This window comes from Haliotis asinina, chromosome 1 (assembly GCF_037392515.1).
Source record: "Haliotis asinina isolate JCU_RB_2024 chromosome 1, JCU_Hal_asi_v2, whole genome shotgun sequence".
Lineage (NCBI taxonomy): Eukaryota > Metazoa > Mollusca > Gastropoda > Lepetellida > Haliotidae > Haliotis > Haliotis asinina.
Window position 1 is genome coordinate 44,360,505 of NC_090280.1, and position 19,892 is coordinate 44,380,396.

Genomic DNA, 19,892 nt, shown 5'->3' on the forward strand with positions numbered 1-19,892 from the left:
GAAACATGATCTGTTTGATGGGCATTTTAGAAGTATGGCGAGTCACAAGAAAGTAAGATTCTTTATGGATAACAACTTCTTTTGTTGTACTTGATGCGTCGTTTCAGTAGGGATTCATATAAAGCTGTCAAACAAACTCATATACACTATAAGAAGTTGTTACCCATAAAGAATGTATATAGACATGTTGGGTTTTGTAAATACATATTCACTGAATTTGCGTTCGATCCAATAAAAAAATCATCTCAGCAGAGGTGGTGAACTACTGCGTGGCTAGAAACTGTCATTCGTCCAAGTACAGAACAGGACTTGAAACTGACAAGAGTTTGCAACCGTTTCCGTCAGATCCAGTCATCCGAGAAAAATGGATGTAGTTTGCTGCCAACCCACACGCTAAAAACATATGTACAAGTATCACACCTGCCTAATTACATAATATGGCAGAGACAGAACTCGGGTTCCCCAGTAGTAAATCAATTCATTTATGGCGTATTGCCTGATAGGTGTTAAGTTCAAATTGCATGTGGTCAGTGACTGAAGCTTTAGCAGACAGGCAGGCAGACATATAAGTGTCAATAAACCAGACATTGAGCTTTCTCTGTGACAGAGGCTGCTTACCACAATCAACACGTTTTTTAATGTAACCAGTAGATTATTTACTTGTTTGTGTACACAACCAAGATTAGACTGCTCATGTCCTGATACTCCGGGCATGCATACTGTTTCAAGCTCTGCGAACCTATTTACTGCGCATGCGTTGTGGGCGCACAACTGTTGAAACCACTTTAGTGAATCGTTTAAACTCTGATTTCACAGGCGTTTTTTTCATCGCGTTTTTTCAACTTTATAGTGTAGAACCAGAACCAACGCCTACTATTAAAGATGGTGAATGGATATGCTGAATGACTTGTTCTTGTTTTATTTTATATTTTTCTCTGCTGTTTTTTTTAAATTTTGTTTGTCTTAAAATATGCTCTGTCTCGTTGTTAGTATAGTTCAAAGTCAATTAATACTGACATGCCACTATCCAATATATAATCACTCAAGGGTGTCTTTAGTGGGAAGAACTGTATGAATGAGTGACTTTAGCTTTACGCTTTACTCACCCATATTCCAGCTATATGGAGGGGGTCTATAAATAATCGACCAGACAATCCAGTGATCGAAAGGCATCAGTTATTAAAGAACAATTCCAGTCAGGATCTTCACGGATAGTGAGAACTGAGGTTCGTATTCCTGAGAAAAAATGTTAATAAAAACTAACAACCGAAATAACTGAATGATTTTAAAAAATACCAGAAATTTCGATTAAAAAACGTGTAAAACATTGTGTTAAAAGTTCGGTTCACGGGGCTTTTCTATGATATAACAGGACTACTGCATCGTAGGCACTTTGGCGGGATATGGGTTTTAACAGCGATATTGTCATCTTTGTATATTCCCTGAGTTATGGTAATGTTATGTGTCTAAATCTTCACTGTGCTGTCAATATAACTGAACTGACAGCCATCAACACAGCCATGTGCAGGTCATATAATCGCAAAATGGCTGCTAATGGCGTCGCTAGTCAAAATATATATAATCCCATTTTGCTGTAGTGAGTGAGGTATCGTACACGTCGTATCGGTTATCATATCGGTACCTCGATCAACCATATCGTCACAATCAAGTTTGCAGGTGGTAACGTTGTCTGTCCATATTCTCGTATAGCATGCTTTGTTGCAGAAAGAGTACAGCTTGGATATGGCTGATATGCTCTAAGATCAGAATCTGGGGACCTACCGCACCTGCCTGATATGTCTATAACTGACAGGTACATATTTTGTAAAGGTGCTGTAGATCGCTTGGGCGAGGTCAATGGTGTCAGTTTCTCTGTTCGGTTTACGTCGCATGTTCATGATGTGTATACAACACCTGTACAGAAATACTTGAAGTGTGACTTACATTCTTGGCAATCACAGAACACCTCGATAATGGGATTATTGATCTGTCCCGTGAGGGTCTTGGGGCAGGCTTTATCTTAAGTATGAACCGTCTGGCGAACCAGGAAGTACATAACTGACAAATGAATATTCCTGTACGAGAATAAATCGATAAAGGTGTGTTTTATAATGTTCATGAGGTTAGAGTGTTGTAAAGTTGTCGTCCTGAGAGGGTAAGTAAGTCATGAGATATTCAAAATAGATTCATGATTACCATACCCAATAATGTTATTGCACAGCAATGTTATTGTACACAGCAGTGTTACTTTACACCGTAATGTTATTGTACACAGTAATATTATTGTACACAGTAATGTCGCTGTAGCACAGTGGCTCGCAATATTGTTATTACATGTAGTGTTGTAGTTAGAAATACAGCCACACCGAACTAACAAGTGAGTCTGATACTGACTTGCTTGATGCGCATTATTTTATCCAAACGAGCAATGCTCAAGCCATTCACTGCAGCGCCTTCTCCAGACTCATTAATACAGACCAGCACCAAAACTCTTGGGTACTGATGATGGTGATATTACACCACATAGAAGGATTTGCCCATCGCCAGACACACAAGGAACGATCGCGACGAGACACTTAATATGAGTCGTAACTGTTCTTGCTTAATAAGCGAATAAGTGAAATATCGATTTTGTTTTCTTCCAGCTGCTGTGCTACAGAAACATGGTAACCTTTGACCTCCTGCTATGGTTCACTGCCCTCTGTTCAGTTCCGATGATAACAGGTGAGTTAGTTATATAACCTCACATCGGCAAAACATGCACATCCTTAATATAAAGCTGCAAATTTAATTTGAAATATACACTGTAATACTTCTTATAGATCAGTGCGTACCAGATTCGAATCCATACTCTCAGAGAGTTAGATCCAGAGATTTCGGCATAAATGGACCTTCGACAAGTGGTAGTCTTGGTCAAGTGTCCTGCATACCCTTTTTGAACACGTGAGTTGACACGGCTCCCGTTGTAACACTAGGTACGGATGGCATTTGTTACATCGCCATTGTTTCAGCAATCACGTGGACAAGAAGTAATGCATTGATAAACTATGAATAAACTATGAATAAACTTTTGCGAATAAATTGTCAGTCGAAAACACGTGGGCTACAGTTCACCAACAACCAAAGTTTGAACGCCACGAGTGAGTGAGTGAGTTTAGTTTTACGCCGCACTCAGCAATATTCCAGCTATATGGCGGCGGTCTGTAAATAATCGAGTCTGGACCAGACAATCCAGTGATCAACAACATGAGCACCGATCTGCGCAATTGGGAACCGATGACATGTGTCAACCAAGTCAGCGAGCCTGACCACCCGATCCCTTTAGTCGCCTCTTACGACAAGCTGAGTCGCCTTTTATGGCAAGCATGGGTTGCTGAAGACCTATTCTATCCCGGGACCTTCACGGGTTTGAACGCCACGAAGAAGGAGCAGTATCCATCGAGAAATACTTTTAAGATAGAAACATTAATGTTCTGACTTTTCGATAATCAAATGATGAGTAAATAACACAGTCAGGGTAACGTTTTTTCCAAGACATTATTCGTTGCAGAATTAAAGAGTCTGCATATGTCTGGAATGTAAACAGAACATGTGCCTCTGCTGATGGTAATTCCCTAAGAAACATGGCACCGTTTTATATCGAAACATATAGCATTTGAACTTAAAATGGCAGGGCCTGTATGGGAAATTACTCGAAATTCAAGAAATTTTGTCAAAGAAATAGAAAACAATGGAAATATCGAATGTATGATAGAAGCGAAAGCTTGATCAAACGTATTTTACGCATCAGAAGGATCAAACGTAGGGTTTCCTTGGTCGAGAGATGATTTATTGCGATATACACAATGTCGGAAATATTTGTAGTGAAAACGGATTTCTCAGTTTAAAAGATCTAAAACAGAGGTACAAAATAAGAGCAACTTTCTTGGTTTATCACCACATGTTAAATAACATCCCCGTGAACTGGGGACAGATGTTAGGAAATAGTATTCTCTGCTTAAATCAATTAAGCATTAATAGTGTTTACCAAGTTGTGATGTTAAAGGTTCAAGGATATTTTATGATAAATTGATGGAGAACAACAATACCCCTGAGATACTAGACTATTGGAATACTTTCTTTCAGTATGATATAATTTGTAGTGAGGCATTCAGATATCACAGGAAATGTGCAACTTATGAGTACGCTGTTAGATTTTGAGTACAGATTTATTTACGGAATAATTTTTGAAAACAAATAATTATTTTAAGGATGCCGCCCTTTGATACTGATACGTGTACTTTTTGTAAAAATACCCCATAAGACACACCACATGTATTTTTCATTGTTATTCAGTTAAAAACTTTGGGCAAACTGTAGTAAATACCCATCTTCAGTGTAATGTCACGTTTACAAAATACATTATCATGTCTGAATTGTGTGCAAACAATAAAATTATAAATCATATTGCACTCCTAGCCAAGAGATGTTTCAAGTATTAAACAACATGCACTCTCTTTTGAAAGATTTCTGAAGTTACTAAAAGATATATGTACAACTATAAAATATACACCGACGAAAACAATAACTTGGGACTCTGTATAGGGAGTGGACACATTTTTCCACCGTACTTTGTACTGAGCGTAGAGGCGCTCTTTGAATATCAGGTGATATTTACAGTCTCCACCCACTAAAATCACAGTGCTTAAACTTATTTCTTCAATCTTATTTACCCTCTACAGGAATTTTAATGATAATATATTCATCCCTTTATCCCTTTACTTATCCCTTAATATAACCATACAAAATCCCAATGAGATCTTATATATTGTATTTAATGTCATCTGCAAATTAACTGAACATTGAAAAAACAAAACAAAACAAAACAAAAAGGGTTTCTCTAAGACGTGTTCTAAAATGTGACCAGGCTGGTGTGAAGTGCAGTGGCAAATTGTATTTAATATTTCAAACAAATGATCAACACATGGGGACTGTCCCGGACAAAAAAAGCACATCAGACACGATGGCACTGAGTAATGATCTTTCGACACAACCTATCATCCGTCATACTCACAAAAGGCGGGACAAGATGTAAATATAACCGCAGGCTAAGGATTAAAATAATACTATTTGAATTAAAGCAATAAACAAGCGATTGTACCCGTCAACTGAATCGATTACAATGGGAAAATCGGTCAAACTGACGTCTTGACGCACAAAACGTGTGTGGGTTCATGAAGCACTCGGCCAATCATCCGTGTCAGCTCAACAACGCCGTTGACACTATCTTTGCAATGTCCGGGTTTGTGAATTAAGCAGGGTCTTGTCTGTCATATCGCAATATACGCAATACCAGCTTTCCTTTGACCCAAAAAATAAGCACGCACTTATGACGTAAAAAGCAACAGATCAGAGAGCCAGTCGAAACGTATTCGTGTCAATCAGGGAAAACCTTCCTCGAAAAGGGGCGTGAAGTGACGCAAGGTCGAAAGGGTTGGTTTTGCTGGATGGTTGGATTGTTGTTGAACACTCCAGCATTCAGCAACAGTGCAGCTAATATAGGCGGTAAATAATCGAATCTGGACCAAACAATTCAGTGATCAACATCATCAGCTTCGACCTACGCAACTGGGAACCGATGACATGTGTCAACCAACTCAGCGATCCTGATCACCCGATCCCATTAGTCGCCTCTTACGAAAAGCATAGTCGCCTTTTATGGCAAGCATGGGTTGCTGAAGGCCTATTCTACCCCGAGACCTTTACGGGTCCTTCCTTACCAGAAACACCACAGCTACATTGATGAGATCCTTAGTGCTGTAGACTACTGCAATACAGCCGTTTCTAAGGCAAACAAGCTTAAGGGCTGTTGAAGATCAGTTCTCATCATGATCTCCACGAGTTGGTCCAGACGGCCTTCAGTGTCCCACTATTTCCACCACCATGTGGACATATTTCTTATCTAGACAACCTATTATCTTTCCATGGGCAGAGTATTGTCATAACTGATTCCTGAAACTAAAATCACAAGCAAATTCCACCTGTGTGTATTTTTGTAAGGCCATGGAGAGAACGGTCAATAATAACTATAGTCCGTTTATCATGCGCATTGCCCTATGCACAATGCATCCTCGAGGTGACACACCACCTGAACCCTTATTCGTTCGTAGCCCTAAGAATCCATTTAGAAGGGAAAAAAAACTATGATGCACGAACATGATCTCATCATGTCTAGGCTAACAGTCTAAGTATGCCTGGTCGATGATGTCGCACTCTGAACTGAAATGTGAAGGAGTATTGACGGACTCAAGGAGACACCCTGAAGTGTCTGAAGACAAGACAATGTCTTTGAAAAGATAATGAAAGTCATTGCTGAGCAGTAAAGGTCGAATCAGTAAAGATACCATTACCTCTATACGGCGAACCTTCAACCGAACATCGTCACATTAAACTCTTCATGCAATACACCACTACACTGCGTTCATAGTAATCAAACCATGTGTGTACGATTTTTCTACTCACTTGAGGAGAACCTGTTTCGAAATTTTCGAAGCGTGATTCCCCCTTTTGGAAGATGAATTCAATCGCACAACCCCACATATGAAATAGATTTAAACAAATCACCACTTTACCGAATTCTGTCTTCTACCTGGAAGATTGTCTGGTCAGTCACGCTCATCGGACTGAAAACATCCCAAAACAGCCTTTCGTATGTAACCAAGTGTGTTCAAGGTACGCTGTCGACAGATCAATCCTTAAAGTAAGTGCGTTGGGTTGAGTTGCCAATTTTAAGAATATCAGGGCGGTGGTTACCAGAAATGGGCCTAACCCATAGGATGTATTTAGTGAATCGAACCCGATTCTTATGGGAGAATGCTTCAACCACTTGTCTATTTCATCGTCCCTTCACAAGAATTCCAACAGGTCAGTACCCAAGGTGCCCAGTGCGGTGACATGACCTTGCTGGCTGTCTCTTGACCCTTTGTGTATCGCAATGTTCATTGAATTGTACGTCCCCCAAACCGGTTTCATGTGATAACCTCATCTTTACGGTCTCATTGTGTTTGTTATTAATGTATAATGTATATCTCGTTAAGATATGTTTGACCTGTTGCTGATGTGAAGAAACATGTATCCTCTTCACTGACTCACGCAATAGCTGGTCATATTTCAACGGTCATCAGTGGTAATGATGAAACCGTTCGGTATTGTAAACAATCTGTAATTGAAATTGATAATTAGTCAGTCTAAATAAGGTGAAATTTCATGATATGATATGATATGATATGATATGATATGATATATGATATGATATGATATGATATGATATGATATGATATGATATGATATGATATGATATGGTACTGTGATATAAGTGTACCTGTAGGATGAAGATGGTGATTTGAATAAGTTGGTGGATGCGTTAATAAAACGATGATGATGATGATGATGATCTTTTAACATTTTCAGCAAATCCATGTCCCGGAGTAGCTTTGTTGGGGTCAGTCTATGAAATAACAGGGACCCAACAGAACATTTCTGGAATTGTCTGGGCACGTCCCTACGGCGGCCAATACGTCGTTACCTGCAACCCCAGCTGCAGTGGAACATCGCCTTACAGTGCCACTTACAATACCACATATACCACCCTGCATATAAACCGTATCTCACTCATTGACTCCGGATTCTGGAAATTGAAGGATGCAAATGACGATACTGGCACTTTTACACTAGTATGTAATCTAACGACGGCAAGTGAGTGTGAAGTTATGACGTTTATCATTTATGGTGTAGGTTATGCTGTAACGCTTTGGCATGAACAACCCCTTCTATGGTATTTAAGTGATGGATGTCCGTCGATCCGTTTATGCACAATCATAATGGTTTCAGACAGTACAATCCCCTTACTATGAAAGACTGTGGGTTTATTAACTTTGTCATTACTTTTATTCCATGTATTTGCCTTTTAGCAGCATTACTTATATCCTACCTGCAAAATCCCTTCATGCTGCTTTATTCACAATTTACGTACATCCCATTTACAGCTGTATATGTGTCCAGCACAACATCGATGATATTGTTTATCGTTCAGTTTCACTGGTAGGATGTCATGTACTTGCTGTTTAATAGTTTTATAAATATTTTATCTACAATAATGCCGAAAAAAGAATAATGCATAACTTTCAGTGTTTGTCAAATTTATTTATTTGATAACATTGACAACATCACCAGAACACAACCATCCTCAGAGACAACATGCCCAATGGGTGGCATGAATGTGCTCCACTCTTTATACATGCAGCCTGTCAGGTGTAAACAGACCTGTAATCAATCCTATGCTCCTAGTTTCGTTTTTGTGGAAGGTTATGTCTGAGAAGGAATAACGATGCTGTTAAAATCATCAACATCACACACATTGACTGTCCTGCATAGTCACTTAAACTTCATCCCCTTGAACATGCTTGGGACATTGGGAGTCGTGTTCACTGTCACCATGTTCGCCCCCAAACTCTGGATGACCTTAAGCAAGCGTTACCGAGAGATTTCCTGAACATTCCACAACAATAACTTTAAAGGCCCATTTGGTAAATGCAAAGCTGCGTAGAAGCTTGCTTTACTGCACACTGCTTCACTGTCCAAAAGTGACTTAACGTTAATGTTACCATTTTGCTCCATCAACGCAGCACATTTTGAACGACTATATCGCGAGCACATGCATGTGGTGATTTGTAACACTAAGTCTATTATTGCTCAATAACATTTCATTTCATTTTGTTAATAGCGTCTGCATATGTATCACCTCTCTTTCGCATCATTCCACGATTTGTAGTGTCAAAACATGAAAATGAAACGAGACTAAACATTTGTGTTACTTAACTGTTTGTGAGGAGTATATATATGTGTGTGTGTGTGCGTACATGTATACATGATGTATGCATATATATAAGTAGTTCATGTGGCAATATATATATATATATATATATATATATATATATATATATATATATATATATATATATATATATGTGTGTGTGTGTGTGTGTGTGTGTGTGTGTGTGTGTGTGTGTGTGTGTGTGTGTGTGTGTGTGTGTGTGTGAACAGCTGTGTTTTAGCGTGAAGCTTTAAGAATTCCCCAATTTCCTCCGAGTTTTTCACTTATTAAATCTATGACAATGACATTTCAACGTCACGAATTTGTTTTGCAGGAGCGTAAACGCGTTTCTGTAGTCAGTGGTTCACATTCCAGATCTTCCAATGTGCAACATAAGCAGTGACCTGGATCAACATTCCTTGGAACTAGGAACAACCCTTTCACTCACAGTGGACGTCAGGAACTACTTCTGTTCCCTCGGCGCAGGCTTTAAACTTACCGCTGGTAACGTCACCGACACGTTGCTGCAGAATGAAACCGTTACCAACTACGCCAATGTCACACTAAACAGCATCCTGAACGTTACTTTGCAACGTCTCGGGGACGTCCTGCTCAGCTTTTCCTGCCACAGTACCACCTGGGATCTTCCTTGTACTGGTGTAAACCAGTTGCTAAAGAGTGAGTAGTTCTAACACATTTAGTGAGACGTCAAAAACTTGTACACACCAATATTAAGCAATTCCCCTCCGACCTCGTGGTCATAACTGGCCTCTCGTGTCAGAGATCATGTGACACTTCCCGCAATATTGACACAACACTGACACTCCCTAGTGGAATTGTCTTCATGGGTGAAGTGGTTACATAGTGTGTAACGAAGAGCGTTGCTATGCTGATTGATTAACGCCACACTCGGCAACTGTCCAGCTCATGACTGTCCATTGCTAATGAGGGACTTACGACTGTCCGTTGCTAATGATCAAGTATGAACCAGATAATCCAGTGACTGATATGATCCTCAGCATTTGGATCGAAGAAAGCTAGCTTGATGCCCTGAACCGTTTCTGTTCTCAACAGACATGGGTTGGTGAAGAGAATTCCTAGCCGGATTCTCAGTGGATTATTGCGATATGATAATGTGAACTCTAGCATAGTCATTTGATAAATCAGATTCCCGTATGTGTGTATTTGTAGAAATATTTATTTATTTATTTATTTATTTAACTGTATGTATGTATGTATGTATGTATGTATGTATGTATGTATGTATGTATGTATGTATGTATGTATGTATGTATGTATGTATGTATGTATGTATGTATGTATGTATGTATGTATGTATGTATGTATGTATGTATGTATGTATGTATGTATGTCGCACCTGAAGCTCTTCCGTAATTTAATCTCTGAACAGGTCCGCCTACTTGTAACATCACCAGTGATCTTGAAACGGACGAACTTGAACTTGGTGAAGAAGTCACGCTCTCAGTTGACATCAAGAACTACTACTGTTCTACAAATGCCGGGTTCAACCTAACCACCGGTCGTGTCGAGGAAGTCCTTCTCGGTGGGCATGAAGTAGACAACGTTGCCAGCGTCATCTTAAACAAGACCTTCATTACCACAAAGGATACATTCGGAAAAGTGATTTTAAAGTTTTTCTGTGATAACTACGACCAGGATCTGGTCTGCGGTGGCACTCAGGAGCTTGTTAAAGGTCAGTATCCCAAACACGTGTATCCACAAGACATAGGAAATATCCCTTTCTTAATCACGGAAAGCCTACTGTAAATTTTCTAACCCCGTCTTGGAAGATCTGACGTAAACTATACTCAACGTTACATGTACAGTAAGTTTTGCTTGCTTGTTTGTTGTTGTGTTTGGTTTTCACCGCTTCAGCATATTCTCGTTATTTGATGAAGTTCTGTTATTAATTACGCCAACACCACGGAATTAATTTTCTGACACCATGAGCATCTATCTACACAAGAGGATACCATATTATACTTCAACGTGTCCACATTACATGTTCTCTCTCATGTCAACACATTGCCATATTATATATTTACCATTCTATTTCAACATACTTTCACATAGAATTATTTATTTACCGTCCTTTTTCAACTTATTCACAACAGAAATATTTGTTTACCGTTCTGTTTGAACACATTGTTATGGTCATATTCACGCATTTTATGAACACATGTCATCGTATTCAAAATCGATGCTCACAATATTGATCAGTCTTTGTCCCCAGTTCGGTTATTTACAAACCGTCGTCATATTGCTAAAATACTGTTTAGCACTGCGTTAAACAGTGCACACACAAACAAAGAAAAAGAGATTTTTGCAAATAATATATCTTAGGAATTTAAATTTCAACACCACTGTCCACGCGGTATCTGAGATAAATGCGAAGTCTGGTCTAGTCAACCTTCATATTCAAATTGCTGTATTGATTTATTGTCGTATTGATTTATTTATTTATTTTCGTGTGCGTGTGCGCGTGTGCTTGTGTGCGTGTGTGCGTGTGTGCGTATGTGCGTGATATGTTTATACTTTGTTGTATATTATTCCGAGAACCTTGATGATGACGTTCTAAGTGTTGCAACCCGTGAAGGTCCCGGGGTAGAATAGACCTTCAGCAACCCATGCTTGCCATAAAAGGCGACTGTGCTTGTCGTAAGAGGCGAATAATGGGATCGGGTGATCAGGCTCGCTGTCTTGGTTGACGCATGTCATCGGTTCCTAATCCGTGAATTCCCGGATCGATGCTCATGTTATTGATCACTGGATTGCCTGGTCCAGATTCGATTATTTGCAGGCCAACGCCATATAGCTATAATAATGCTGAGTGTGGCCTAAAACTAAACTCACTCACTCACTGTAAGTGTTGCACCTGAACATCTTCCGTATTTTAATCTCTCAACAGGTCCGCCTACTTGTAACATCACCAGTGATCTTGAAACGGACGAACTTGAACTTGGTGAAGAAGTCACGCTCTCAGTTGACATCAAGAACTACTACTGTATTGAAAATGCCGGGTTCAACCTAACCACCGGTCGTGTCGAGGAAGTCCTTCTCGGTGGGCATGAAGTAGACAACGTTGCCAGCGTCATCTTAAACAAGACCTTCATTACTACAAAGGATACATTCGGAAAAGTTTTTGTAAAGTTTTTCTGTGATAACTACGACCAGGATCTGGTCTGCGGTGGCATTCAGGAGCTTGTTAAAGGTCAGTATATAAAAGTTTGTTTGGTGGGATAAATAAATTGTACACTGGTCTCCCGGGACCCAGGAGTTGATGGGAACATTAACAAATATCAAGGGTACATCCAGCCATGTTCCCCTTGTGATCAGTGAACTTATAGTGTTCATAAAGGCATAGAAATTACCCATATCTTAATCGTAACGAACCTACTGTAGATATTCCGCAACCTCTAAACTTTTCTTTGAGTATTTGACTTAAACTATACTGAACGTTACAGCAAGTATTGCTTAATTGTTTATTAGTGTATTTGTTTTTCACTGCGGCAGCGTATTTGAAGAAACTTTGAAAATTAATTACACCCTAACTTATTGTCTGGCTTCATGGGTACCGCTCTACTCCATGATGTGGTTCAGTGTGTCCATTACATGTTTTTTTTATCTCATGTCACCTCATTGCAAGCATTATTATTCATGCTTGTAAATGGGCAGTATGTCAAAACTCTTACCTCGCCTCACACATAAATGTCGTTTTCTGATTGACTGAGCACTCTTCTGTCATTGCCAATGTACCCTGCCCACAAGCGTGAAACATTTTCTATGTACCTCGCAGGGAATGCTAAACTCAAACTGGTACTTCATGGTAGTAATTCACGGTAGTAGAATCACGTATAATTAACGGAAATTACCGATGTTTTGCAATTGCAAATCAGTGGAGGGGAGGTTACTCTAAATCTGTTTTTCTTGTCTGCAAAATCTAGCTACGGCTACAAACAAATTCTTATCCGTGCTTCACAAAGTTGAAAATTAACATTGATGTGTTTGGCAAGGTAATGCGTTGTTCACTGTTCCCTCGGGGTCCCAGAGTTGATGTTTGTTCATCTTACCCTCACCCTTAGGGCTCAGGGAACATAAACAAATATCAAAGGTACATACCCATGTTCCCCTTGTGACCAGTGAACAACTTATAATGTTCATAAAGTCAGAGAAAATATCCCTATCTTGATCGTAGAGAAGCTACTGTAAATATTCTGCAGCCTTAAGGTAAGTTTCTCAGTGCGTTTATTTCAACGTCTTGGTGTATTTCCAGTATATGACATCCTTTGAAATAATCGAACCAAGTCCATTTAGTTCAGTGACTGACATTCTGGGCATCTATTTACACACGGGCTTGCCATGATATGTTTCAAGGTGTCCTTATTTACTGGCTCATTTGTCTACTTATCGTTTGACTTCAACATATTCTTAATACAGCCAGTTGTCATATTTTACGATTATTGATGTACCCTGCATGTCGTAAATAACTTTGATCATTTAGTGTCCTACTTCAGTATTTTGTAAACACATGTCATCGTATCGCAATAGTGTAGATCGATGCTCATGACCTTGATCACTGGATTGCTAGACTAACACATCGTGGCCACAAGTTTACAACTAGTTCAGGGTACAGCAACGAGCAGTAAAACGTGGACATAACTATGTCTCCCAGTCCACCCAGCTGTGGATGGCTACCCCGTAAGGATGCGAATGTCACATGAACTCGGTGCACCGAGAGGCTGCAAGTGGTGTGTGCTCCTCAGAGATTTGGGATTGATAATACGATTTGCCAACTGAGTTTGACGTCCAAAGATGGGGGAAACTCAAAACGCCTTGGTGTAGCTGAGCAGGATATTGGCGGTGTATAAATATACTAGCCACATAAAGAAACTGTGCATTGTCAAAATATTGTCCCACTTGATAAGTACGATAACAATGTCAAAGGTACATATAAACTTTAATTGAATGATCATGAGACCATAACAAGTCGCGAGAATTTCAATTGAAAAGTCAGTCACAAAGACGTGACGAGTCCACAAGCCGAACAGGGTTCATACGGCCATGTCACAAGCTCAGTAACGGGTATGTCACCATCGGCATTGAGAACAGCAGTGCATCGATGATGCATAGAGCCTATCAAGCGTGCAAGGAAGGTTTGTGGGATGTCATGCTAGATTCACGTTCTGTCAAGTACGTTATCTGGCGGATGAGGAAGATGGTGTGGACGTCTATCCATCTCATCCCAAACATGCTCTATCGGGGAGACATCCGGTGAATTTGCAGGCCAAAGCAGTAAGTCAACGTTGTGGTGTTGCAAGGAATCCATAGCAACCCTTGCCGTGTGAGGGCAGGCATTGTCCTGTTAACCCAGGACTATGACGTTGCAGAAAAGGAATTGCCATTGGTCGAAGAATCTGATCCTTGTAGCCCACACCAGTTACGTTGCCCTGAACAATCATCAAAGAAGTTCCTGGGCGTATTCCCCCCACAAATCATCACGGAACCACCACCAAAACAATTCCTCTCCAAGACACAGGTTCGTGTTTAAAGTTCTCCCACACGACTATAGGTACGCTGACGTCCATCACTATGGGAAATGTTAAACCTGGACTCATCTGTAAAAACAACATTTCTCCACCAAAACAAGGGTCTGTGCACATGATTTCGGCACCTCATTCGGCGAGCTGGACGTCGTGGTCTGATACCGTCGTGACGTAAACGTTGTCGAACTGTGTTGGGGTGAATACGGCGAAGTCTTGGAATGGTCCGAGGAGTCATCACTACAGTGTGAAACCTGTGGCGAAGATGGTTCATCCTTATCCATCTGTCCTGTCTTGGCGTTGTTACACGTGGACGTCAAAAACGTGGCAGATCGATGACGTCATTTATTTTCCGGTAGCAGAAATGTGTTCCGGTGGCAGTGGGAACGTGCAGCCACTTGTCGTTAAGACATTCCCCCCACGGACCATCCCAATGGCCTCCTCAAGTTAGCCTTGGCATGCTATGCGTTTCAATAGTCGTTTAAGTTTTTGAACGATCGCACGCTTTCCAAAGTGACAGTTATGTGGTATTTATTTGCTCTGTGTCTCTTTCCCGGAATGCTCGTCTCAAGGACGAAAGCACTGACGAAACCACTGACGTCATGGAACGCGGCATGTGCATGCATGTCGGATACATGTCACTAATCTCTTAGGTTATATCGTCATGTGACTACACAGGTTGGATAAATTTAGATTTAAAATTTTTGTGTGCACAGTTTCTTTATGTGCCTTGTATTTATATGTGTATAATCTTTGTTATAATATAATATTCCCTTGTTATTTCAAGTAAGTCAGTAACTAATAACTGATCATTTCACGGCAGCATTCAAAATACCTTTCTCAGAATTTTTTTTGCAAGCGGTGCAATCCTCGCAAGTCTTTAGCCTCTTTATATATGTAGGAGATAAGCAAGGCAAATATTCGGAATTGCAAATTAAATTCATGTTTTGCAGTTTGTCTGACTGGTAATGATGCAAATTAATGTTTAGTTAACATTGTGTCCATTGTGCTTCATTTTTTAATTTGTGCATTATATCGAAAATCAAATTAGTGAACAATGTATTCAAATCCACTCATTAATCCGGCATAACGTTAAATCACTTTTTAGGCGATCGGAAACCACATACGATCACCCCCAAATGAAATGCCAGAGAAGCTTTGCACTGAGCTGATAATGTCGGCAAATTAGCATTCGTGGAATGTATTATGCCGAAGCATTGATCAAACGGTTTTAATCTGTTCATAATTTGACATTTGATTGCACAGAGCTCCCTACGACAACCTTGGCGACGACACCTCCATCAAGTAAGCCTTCAAGTAAGACATCCTCAGTAAAAATTGTTGTGCTTTGGGAAGGATGAAAGTGGTTTCCCACATATAAGTGTAAAAAATATTGATAGACCAAATGCAGTTGCACGTACAGACCCCAACATATTTCCAAAACGCTTTTACTTGTCAACCGAGTTGCACCTGATCAACGCATTAGTCGTAATTCAAGCTTATAAAACCGTATTTTATGTCCCATCGATCACTTCCATGTTTTTCTTGTACCCCGTCAACCCTTGAAGATCCGGATTAGCAGTGATCGTCAGTAACCCATGCTTGTCTTAAGAAACGATGGGATCGGGTGGTCATGCTGGTTGACTTGGTTGACACATGTCATCGTATCCCAATAGATGATCGTGCCGCTGATGACTAGTTTGTCAGGGGTAGGTTCGATTATTTACAGACCGCCGTCATATAGCTTAGATATTGCTGAGTGCGGCGTAATACTATACTCACTCACCCATAACCTGTCGTCGCATGATAGGAGTCCTGATGTCAGACATCGTGCTGTAGATACATACCTTTAAGGCAATGTGTGGGAGTGGCGGGGGAACACAGGCAAGGTGGGACAACTTCCCTTGTTCGTGAACACCTGGTGTCATTTATTTCCTGTGTTAATTCATATGATTAAAATGCCAATATGTTCATTCATAGCATTTACACAACAATTCTGCTCTTAACTACAAATGTAATCCGTTTTTGTATAGTTAAGACGGGGTATTCTGTCATGACAATTTGTGGCATGGGGTATCCAGTAAGGCAGACAGACTTCCCTTCTCTTGAACACCTTGTTTCATTGAGTTTCTGTGTTAATTCATATAATTTACATAGCAGCTGTTTTACCCTTTACACCAAATGGATTCTGTTTATCGGGATAGTTGAAACTGGATGTTATTTCGTAGTAGGCGATTTATACTTACAGCCAGTGCTCGGAATAGACACTGACCAGTCGGACCAGCAAATCTCCAGTCGCTGACCCGACCGACATTAGGTCATTTTGGAAATAACTTTTTCAGATTTGTTAAGTAAATACACTTTATGTCAATGTTCACCTTACATGTATCAGCAACTTAACGATGAAACCTGTGCCTATATTTCAATATCGGGCTAGTGAATTATTTTAAGGCATACCTAGACCGACTGGCTAGATACAAACCGTAACGACCTCGCATATTTCTTACAACCCACGTGGTGGTCATGGTGTTTGACAAGGGAGAGTAAGAGCTGGAACATTGTTCTTCATAAAATTCCCAAAAGTTTGATAGGACATGATGGCGATCGATTCGTCGTTACGAATGTGTCAACGGATCAATGGCATGTCTGAAACTGAGGGTAGAATTGTGAATCATAAGTGTTGCATTTGTTATAGGTTGTATAGGATGGTGTACAACCTTTGAAGATCTAGCGATGAATGTGTCCGCATTTGTATTAAGTGGCGATTATTTCGATCGGTTGATCACGCACACTGTCTTGGCTGATCACGTAGACATTTTCAAAGTAACGGCTCTAGATATTTTATTGATAAGATACACTTTTATGACACTTCAGTATTTATAGACCATTGTGGATGTTACCATTTTTGTCGATGTTGTTTATCTATTACTTGATACAACAAGGCAATGAGCTAAACAGGTTGGATATAGTGTGGATACATCTTTCCTTCTGTTGAAAAAAGCTCCTAAAGTAACCTCAGAAGCAGGTCCAAAGGATTTATTATTGTCGCGTCCTGAAAGATTCCTCATCATTTGAAAATATACCTCTCATTACCAAAAAAATCATGTCTTACTGTTATATAGAACATGTTAAGATGCTCAGTAGTTGAGGGGACACGGGTTGATGTACCCTCGATGTTTGCTGATGTTCCCTGAGCCTGATGATAATTGTATGAGGTGAAATCATTGTTCGCATCCAACAAACTGTATAATCTAAAAATTACCAAAGTTTATATCTATTATCAGCAAGCATGCTGTGATGAAGTAATATGTGTGTGTTCCTCGTGGTTTTTGTCGCCAGATACACCCAGTCAAGCCGGCAAACAAACAACACCTGGTCTCTCTCCTGAAGGCCCTGGTACTCATCTGTCCCTCATAGCTGGTGTCTTTGCTGGCGTGCTTGCGTTTGTCATCATCGTCATCGTTGTACTCAACCGCAAGAAGATCACAGCTGTTGCAAGACAATACATTGTCAACCGCAACGCGCACGCTAGACCGTACGAGCAGGGACTGGATAACTCTACCACTGATCCAACCCTGGACATGACGGACAATGTGGCTTGCGATGACATCAAGCTGGACAATGTTGAAAAGATTGATGACAGTAAAGATGAGTGACAACACATGATGGTTTTCGTAAAGGAGAGTGGGTTTGAATCTTACGTCGTCTTTTGCAGTATTCCAGCGATATCACGGCGGGAACGCCAGAAATGGACTTCACACATTGTACCCAGTGGAAAGTGAGGGAGGGTGTTGATATATAGAAGTATGTATGTATGCATGCATGTATGTATGTATGTGTGTATGTGTGTGTGTGTGTGTGTGTCTGTGTGTGTGTGTATGTATGTATGTATGTATGTATGTATGTATGTATGTATGTATGTAGGTAGGTAGGTAGGTATGTAGGTAGGTAGGTAGGTAGGTAGGTAGGTAGGTAGGTAAGTAGGTAGGTAGGCAGGCAGGTAGGTAGGTAGGTAGGTACGTATGTATGTCTGTGTGAGTGTGTGTGTCTCCGTGTGTGTGAGTGCGTGTGTCTGTGTGTCCGTGTGTATGTGTGTATGTGTGTGTGTAGTTTTACACCACACCCAACAATATGCCAATTATATGGCGGCGGTCTGTAATAATCGAGTCTGGACCAGTTAATCCTGTAATCGGCATCGATCTACGCAAAGTTCTGTGAACTGATGACATGTGTCAATGACCCTGACCAATCGATCCTGTTAGCCGCCTCTTACGGCAAGCCTGAGTTACTGAAGATCAATTCTAACCCGCATCTTCATGGGTAGGTCGAGAGACGGAGGAGAAAGTCTCACCCAAAGGTTTATTCCAGATGCTCAAAGCATAAAACAAACAAGCTTTTGGTACCCTGGTACGTATTTTGTATACGAGATTCAACTACCAGTAAGATAATTCAATCATATTTGACACATCGCAGGTGTATGTTGTGTTAGTGTTTGTATATCACATTGAAGAGAAATCCAAATTCCCTTCATCACACCGATGTGAGGTCCTATTTCCCTTCATCACATAGACGTTACATCCCATTGCCCTTCATCATGTCAACGTGATTCTATTTCATTCATCACATCGACGTGACATCCCACTCCTTACACTGCATCAATTCATGGACATTTGTTTTCGTGATAAGCCCTTCATCATTTGTGTTCTCATTCAAATCAGATTTGTGGTTATATGATAATTACATCTTGTACGACAACTGATGCTAAAATTTATGCATATATCTATTGTTATCATATTACGTTTTTTTAGTAAGTGTATTATCGTTTCTAAGATATTATTCCAACCGTTTGTGATTAAAATATCCATAAAACATGGTTCTGTTAGTTTTTGCTTATACCATACATTCTACCAAGCAACTCAGTTACCTCTGCAGTCAGCACCACTTTCACCAACAGGACTGTTATCCCCACCAACAGTTTCGGCCACTGTTTCTAATACAGTTTAGTCTTCCGACGTATCAACAGCATTGCTTAATCCTGAACAGAGAAAATCCTAGGTGAACATGGAATATCTTATTTACTAAATGCTTAGTTGTCTATCCACAAATCAATCTATTTAATCACAACTGTAAAACGTTGAAACGGACATACTCCATATCATTTAAATCGTTGTTGTGTGTTTTCGATATTTTTTTTTAAAAAAAAGTTAAAAAACTAAAATAAGAAAATAAACAAAGGTAGACTGACACTCGTTTTCTTGTGCCTAGACATGATAAAACTACTTTTGATACCTACAGAAACAATTGAAGAATACATGTTGGTCACGTGATGTTCTCTTCAACGTACGGTAACGAGTCATGTGAAATATTTAAAGTCTGTAAAGAAACGGTAAGAAACTACCTAATCCAAAACTGTGTGATTATCCTAGCTTATCACAGCGTAGATGAGAGAATTTCCCATGAATGAAAACTACTTACCATCG

At 40.0% G+C, this 19,892-nt stretch overlaps 1 protein-coding gene across 1 annotated transcript; it reads left to right on the forward strand.

Moving 5' to 3' along the window:
* The first annotated feature begins 2,663 nt into the window (after positions 1-2,663).
* LOC137272811 (uncharacterized) lies at positions 2,664-18,068 on the forward strand. The gene is made up of 6 exons (XM_067805217.1): positions 2,664-2,724; positions 7,450-7,734; positions 9,227-9,529; positions 11,781-12,083; positions 15,679-15,729; positions 17,752-18,068. The coding sequence occupies exons 1-6, from the start codon at positions 2,664-2,666 to the stop codon at positions 18,066-18,068; spliced, it is 1,320 nt and encodes a 439-aa protein (XP_067661318.1).
* The last annotated feature ends 1,824 nt before the right edge of the window (positions 18,069-19,892 follow it).